The 7,764-nt window shown below is 33.9% G+C and overlaps 1 protein-coding gene across 1 annotated transcript; it reads left to right on the forward strand.

The window, feature by feature from the left end:
- Positions 1-1,065: 1,065 nt before the first annotated feature.
- On the forward strand, positions 1,066-4,782 carry LOC144568228 (auxin-responsive protein IAA14-like). Its single transcript, XM_078318497.1, has 5 exons — positions 1,066-1,579; positions 2,876-3,132; positions 3,595-3,718; positions 3,995-4,056; positions 4,427-4,782. Exons 1-5 carry the CDS (start codon positions 1,266-1,268, stop codon positions 4,450-4,452), a joined length of 783 nt encoding a protein of 260 aa, XP_078174623.1. The 5' UTR covers positions 1,066-1,265; the 3' UTR covers positions 4,453-4,782.
- The last annotated feature ends 2,982 nt before the right edge of the window (positions 4,783-7,764 follow it).

Below are 7,764 nucleotides of genomic sequence, written 5' to 3' on the forward strand. Positions count from 1 at the left end.
TCCAAAAAATATATATATATATCCTGTTCTCTGTGTGAAGTCAAAATTCCTCTGTTAAAAAATTATAGACAAATAACAAATGCATTGATAACTCTTGACTCTTTACTTTCAACGGATAGTGTGCGGTTTTTTTTTATCTAAACCAAGCTACTAAATAGTAATATCACTATTATCGTATATCTCTTTTAACAGAGCTATTTTTGTTCTTGCAACACATTTACTATAGAACTAAAACAGTGCTGCATATGGTTAGTGCGCTGCATGAAGTAAAAACTACTCTGTTAAAATGTTTACCCATTACCTGTCTATTTAACTAACGAAACCTACTTTTACTAAAGTAGTAATAGTTCACATATACTCTAAAATAAAAGTATAATATCTCTTTTAACAAAGCTATTTTTGTTCTTGCAGCGCATTTACTACAGAGCTAAAACAATATTGAATATGGTTAATGTGCTGCATGAAGCAAAAACTACTCTGTTAAAATATTTACCCGTTAACTATCTATTTAACTAAATAAAGCTACTAAAGTAGTAATATTTCACGTATACTCTAAAATAAAAGTACAATATCTGTTTTAACAGAGCTAATGTTTTTCTTGCAGCGCACTTTATAAAACTAAAACAGTGCTGCACGAAGCAAAAGCTACTTTGTTAAAATGTTTACCCATTAATTGTCTATTTAACTAAACGAAGTTACTAAAATAGTAATATTTCACATATACTCTAAAACAAAAGTACAATATCTCTTTTAACAGAGCTAATTTTTATTCTTGCAGCGCACTTACTATAGAATTAAAACAGTTCTGCATATGGTAAGTGCACTGCATGAAGCAAAAACTACTATGTTAAAATGTTTACCTATTAACTGTCTATTTAACTAAACGAAGCTACTAAAGTAGTAATATTTCACATATACTCTTTATTTTAAAGTACAATATATCTTTTAACAGAGCTATTTTGTTCTTGCAGTGTACTTACTATAGAATTAAAATAGTGCTACATATAGTTAGTGGACTGCATGAAGCGAAAAGTACTCTGTTAAAATATTTACTTATTAACTGTCTATTTAACTAAACGAAGCTACTTAAAGTAAGCTATTAATTAATGAAATAAGCAACAATTATGAAAATATAAAACAAAAGAAGAAAAAAGAGAGCACTACAACTACACTATTAACAGAGAAACTTTTCTCTCCCAACCCAATCTCTCTCTCTCTTGCTCTCTTGCTCTGTCTCTCTCTCTACCAACCTTTGAGTCGATGTGATGTCACCACCACTTGACCACCACTTCGCCGGAGGCGGCGGCGGCGTCGCCACTGGAGAGGATCTAAAGGAAACGGAACTGAGACTGGGGTTGCCTGGCTCGGCACCACAGGAGAAGAAAGTGGGGCTCACCTTGGATCTACTTCCATCCAAGGGTTTCGCTTCCGCTGGTGCTAAGAGAGGCTTCTCCGACACCATTGACAACTCCTCCAGTCTCCGGGAAAATGGAGGCGTCCTGTTCTCTAATGATGTCTCTGCTGCTGGGTCCGGCTCCAAGGTCGAGTCTGCTGCTGCTAAGGATAAAGGTTCAGCAAAGTAAGCGCCTTTTTTTGCTTCCATTTGCTTTCCTCATATGTTTGTGTCAATTTGTTGTTTCTTGTGCTGAGTGAAATTTCTACTGTTATTTTTCCTCATAGAAAGGCTTGTTTTACTTTTGTTCATGGTTTTAACAAGTCAATTTCCGAAAAGTTGGCGTTGATTTTTTTTTTTTTTAATTTTTGATTTTTGATTGCGTTGACTGGTTCTGGTTTGGGATAAAGATTCAATTTTTATTTCTAGTTTGACAGGAATTTTTAGTGGAATTTTATTTACCTCTTTTACTGGATTGTGCTTTTCTATTGGATCCATTTTTATTTTTTTGCTCTCCAGGGTGTAATTTGTAATTTTGTAGAAGGTGTTTCATAAGTTGGTTTTGATTTTATTCCTTTTGATAAAACCTGTGTTCTAATTAATTGCTGAATTTCTTAAATAGTACTGATATTAAATTTCTAATTTTGGGTCATAACTGAATTTTTAAATTGTATGTCAGTTACATACTTGGTTGTTTTTTTAGTTTAAATACATTTTCCACCATTAAGAAGTACTTGCACTTTTTTTTTTATCTCTGTTTTTTAACTCTTAAGTGCATGTTACTTTCCTAGTTGAATTGAGGCTCAAGGATCTACTTAATAAATGGTACCCAAAAAAAAAAAAAAAATCTGATTTAGACAGTGAAGCTTTGTTACTGAGTTAATAACTCATGCTAATATAGTTTCAGTTTTGAGGTACTGTGTGAATTGTAATTGCATTAGAACACCACTATAAACCCTGGAAACACGAACAATTGTCCGGTTTACTTCTCAAAAAAATATGGAAAATGTCTACTACTTGTGTTCTAAATTTTTCTGCAAACTAGCATCAATCCTGTGTTTGCTCGATCATGTACGATGGAGAAAACATACAGAGGGGTAATCTTCAACATCAAAATATTATAATCCTCTAAGTTAATGCGCCATAAACTCTCCGCTCATAATTTTTCTGTTTATGTCATAGTTCGACATTTTAGTGCATTCCTTAAAAGGTATGTTGCAATTACTGTGTCAGATAAATCACAGTACTGCAAATAACAACTGAAAATTATTTTTTGTTGCAATTGGCCCCAAACATTATTTCCTTATTTGCAAACAGCTGTAAATGCAAAACGTAATTCATAGCATAGAAAGAATGACCAACCTACCTATTAAATAACCTTTAATATTTTCCGAAGCATTGACAACTTGTTTCTGAGAACTTGAAAACAATATATTGTTTAATTAATTAATTTAATTGATATTAACTGTATGTCTAAATCAGGGCGCAGGTGGTGGGATGGCCACCAATTCGGAGTTACCGCAAAAACACCATGGCAACTGCCACAACTCAGGTGAAAACCAAGGACGAGGCCTCTTCTGCGGGCCCCGAGCCGAAGCAGAACTCCTCTAACAGCTGCCTCTATGTCAAGGTCAGCATGGATGGAGCCCCCTACCTCCGCAAAGTCGACTTGAAGCTCTATAGCGGCTACAAGGAGCTCTCCATTGCACTGGAGAAGATGTTCAGTGGCTTCACCAGTGGTCAGATTTTCTTTGTTTCTTTTATTTATTTATTTATTTTTAATTTCGCATCCTTTGAATTAGTTTTATCATGTTTACAAAATGAGATTTGTATTATATCCACTGGATGGAATTCTTATTTCTGTTTTGACGGGATACATCAAATTAGGTTTAGGATTGTACGTGAGATGGTAATTTTTTGGAGGGTTTCTCTCATTTGTTATTTTGTATGTAATATTTCAACATTTTGTTGGTATTCCATACTTGAGATAACTCCTTAAATTTTGTTGACAGAACCAATCGATGGTATTTTAACAAAATGCTGGTAACTAAAAAGTGTGAAGTGATTCACACATGAGTGTATGAACCCACTGGTTGAATTCCTTTTTTTTCGTGAATATTTTTTTTACCTAAGGTTACAAAGCAGTTTGTATCAGTACTTTAGAATTACATTTTCCTGTTGTTGTGTTGATGTGGCCTTAGGCGGAGGAAAAGATGAGTCTGTTTCGGAGACACGAACCAAAGACCTGCTGAATAAGTCAGAGTATGTGCTCACGTATGAAGACAAGGATGGTGACTGGATGCTTGTTGGGGACGTCCCTTGGGGGTAAATACTTTTTCCTTCTTGTTAAGATAACGTACAGGATTACTGTACCAATAAGTTTGTCCTGGTACCAGACCAATGCATGTAATAGTGTACTTTTTACAGGTTTTGTATCGGTCTCATTATTTTCTTGTTTATACCTGTTGGTAAACCTTGGCATTTGCTGCTTTCTACATGATTGGTACAGTATGAGAATAGTTAGCAATGGTACATTGCATTTTTTGTTTTTAATACTTGTATTGCATGATTATTTATCGAATATGTTCATTGCACATTCAGGATGTTTGTTGAATCTTGCAAGAAGCTCAAGATCATGAAAGGGTCGGATGCAATTGGACTTGGTATGATCCGTTTAGGTTCTTTTTTCATTGTGGTACCGACCTGTTACAGCACTAGCGTCAGTTGATTTGTTTAATACTAGAGTTTTCTTCTGTTGAACTTGCAAGTTGAAGTTCATAGCAATTCTTACTTGGCCTTTTATTTCCATAAAGTATAGAGCAGGAAATTCTTAGGACAGTGAATCAATTAAATGCAAATCTTTGAAACTGCAATGTTGAACCAATTAGATTTGATACCGATATAATGTACTGTGTGGCATTAATTGGTGTTTCAGGGAACGAAGCTCGATACGATTGGGTATGTTATTTGAGAAAATGCACCCGTACAATTTTATTCATAATGCAAAAATATATTTATTTACTTTATGTGCAGCTCCAAGGGCCAAGAACCAGAACTAGAGAAACAACTGTGAAGAGGCCTTGATAGAAAGAAAGGAAGTTTAACAAGTTGGTTATTTGTCTTATTATTATATTAATTGTAATTTGTGGTTTGTTTGTTTGTTGTTCCACGACTCTGTTGTAGTTTGCAAAAAAAAATCAATTAGGGACATGAAAATTGCTACATTTGTGTTGTTTCTAAGTATTTTGTTGGTATAAGCAAGTCGAGTCGTGCCGTGCTTGTGTAAATGTCTGGTATTATTGTTCCATATGCTGATGTGTTGTGGCTTGTATTGTTGTTTGCTAAACTCTCGTTTAACGATATTAGAGGCGTCTATTCAAATGTGCAAATTCTGTGAAATGTTGTTGCACTTTTCATTAATTCTAGTATAGATGTATAATAAGAGTGAGGCTATGGTACTTTGCAAAGCGCAAACAGTCTGTTCAAAATTATCTTCATATAAAAAAATGTACTTGGGTAGAAAATCAATCGATCTAAAGATTTTGAACCATCCGAAATTTGGTCTCCAACTACATATTCATACGGAGATTATGCTAAGATGTTTGGATCAAATGTTTAAACTTTGAAGAACAGAGATAACCATAGCACAGATCTATCCACGTTTTGTGAAGTATATTAGCCTCACTCTCACTTGTACAATAATACCGGTGGTTTGTTACAGAAGAGTAACATGGTAAGGAAACAGTAAAATCTGAGCATAACATGTTCACCAACTGGTACCATGTAAAATCTGAGCACAACATGTTCAGAAGAGTAAGACTGATACTGATGAAACAGTAAAATCTGAGCATAACATGTTCACCAACGACTGGTACCATGTAGCATTGGGACCATGTAAATTGTGGATTCCTAAGGCAGAGTTCACTCTTCATGCAAATATGCAATCACTGGTACTAGTTTACCATTTTATCCTTGGCAATTCCTGACGGGGCCAGTCTAGGTCTAGGTCTTGATTTTCAGGATTACTTCTCTTTTGAAAGCATTAATTCTTTTCAATTTGATTAATTTTTAATTACACTGTAATTACAGTCCCTTGACGCTTCAAAAAGTACAATTAAGAAGGGTTTTAAAGCCATAGAAGTAAATTATACAATTAAGTATAATTTACATATTCAAATTCAAATTCAAAATTTGTGGTGTGATGGTTCATGTCTTGTTTAAGTTCTCTCATACATCAATAAGAGAAGAAAAGAAAAAGAAAGACATTTCTGACTGTTTGTCATCAAACTTTTTCTTTAGTTTCAGATTATATTTTGTTGTTTCCGCAATCAATTGAAAAAGATCAATTATATAAGCAAGTACATAGTACATGAGTTCGATCGGAGCCGTCCGATTCCGATCCAACGATCTCACGTTGGATCTCATAACAGGTACCCAAATCCCAAAAACAACAGATCTGAAATCCTCTCTAGCTACACCTGAAAAAGGTTGGATGGTGAAGTTAACATATCATAAATTGTCAAAATGAAGCATGGTATTGGTATAGTGTTACTGGTACAGCAGTGATTCTTCCATGCAGGCTTTTCTTTCTCAAAACCTAGACAAATTGCATGCTACAAAAACCTCTGACCATGTTGCGTTTACCTTTTCTTTTCTTTTTTTCTTTTATGTTTTTTGTGAAATGGTGTGTTTTTGTGTGTGGGTGTGCGTGGGGGACCTCCACTGTCCATACCTCCCTTTTAATGGCCATGATTATGATTTTGTCGATGTGGTGTTTCCTTGGAATCAGGCTTTCTTCTCTAGGCTTTTCTCCTCTCAATTATTAAATTTACTGGTAACATCCATTGGTTTTTTTTGTGCATATTCAATGTTTTTTTTTCCTCATTTCAAATCTGACCAACTTTGAGTTGCTTGTTGATGTATATACTGAGTTGGTATTGAACATTTTGAAAAATTTATTAAGAGTGAAAGAAAGAGAAATAAAAAAAAAATTAAAGAAATAAGCAAGTTGAACTTAAGTAAACAAGTTGCAAAATTCTTGTTGCATAGCTCTTTGGTTTTACAATATAAAATACAGTGTGTATGGTTTCATTTTCAAGAAGCAAAATCTACTAAAGATTTGATGTAATAAAAATAAAGACAAGTGTCTATTAAATTATAATATTTAGTACCAGAAAATAATATGAAATTACTTTGTCACTTCTGAAAAATTGTACTATATTTAGCACTCAACTATGTACTAAAATTCAATTTGCCTCCAAACTTTGAGGCTATTGAACTAAATTATGCTAAACTATACAAAAAATATGAATAGTTTTTGTAATAATTAAATTAGTTCAAATGAATAGCTGCTTTAATTTTTTGCAAAAATATCACATATGAATTTCTGTCAGTATAATTATGAAATTGAATAAGGTCTAAAATATGTCAAATCATTTTATTGAGTGGGCTTGACATTTTAGAAAAGTGAATATTCAAAATAATTTTTTGGATCAAATTGGTATGAAATGGAGGAAGCACATCTGAAAATGTCATCTCTCATGCTATGCTTTCTTCCAGGAAATGATGCTCCCACCTTGTCTTCTTCCATTCATTCTTTGTTCCTTGTTATTTGGTAATTGGTTTCTATAAAAAAAATATATATTTTTTATATATATGCTAGTTGGCCATGTGAACCACTGCTATGTAGGTGTATATATTTGCACCTGTCATGCTGTCTGACAATTGACCTTATGTATAATTGCACCTATTCCCCAGTGAGCATGTGTCATGCTATTTCTCTGACAATGTATTGACTTTCTAGAATTGCTCTCTGTTCTCAGCAGGGGAAGGGGCATCCCTATTGTAAGCGGGTGCGTATCCTCTGAGATATCTCAACTTTTGCGTGACCGACGTGTCCGGTGCCTATTCGGGGGTGATGTAGGGGTCAGTATTATGTGTGCTTTGAGATTCGTGCATAGAGTATTTAAACGGTTGGGATTTTCCAAAAAGTCACGCAAAGTTTGAGATATCTCAGAGGATACGAATTCATTGTAAGCCTAGTTGTTAAACAAACATTTTTTGTTGTTGGGTTTGCTTAGGGACAAAAAGAAGTCATCCTTTTTTACACTTTGATTTGTATAACATTGAAATCACAACCGGTAGTTGTTGCTGTAATAAATTCTGTGCTAAAGCATCCAAATTTGTTCTTCTACTTAGTTGCTTTTTTTAGCACCAAACTGTTTAATATTCACATGATTTCTCATTTGAATTTTGAACTGCAACTTTTCACACGAAGAATATTAGCTTTTGTTACTAGATTAAATGCCAGTTCTTTAATATACTGTAATGTTGTTTACCCACGGTTTAATTTGCAAAAGAAAAATAATACA

The sequence above is a fragment of the Carex rostrata genome, chromosome 17, assembly GCF_964058835.1.
Source record: "Carex rostrata chromosome 17, lpCarRost1.2, whole genome shotgun sequence".
In the NCBI taxonomy this organism is placed as follows: domain Eukaryota; kingdom Viridiplantae; phylum Streptophyta; class Magnoliopsida; order Poales; family Cyperaceae; genus Carex; species Carex rostrata.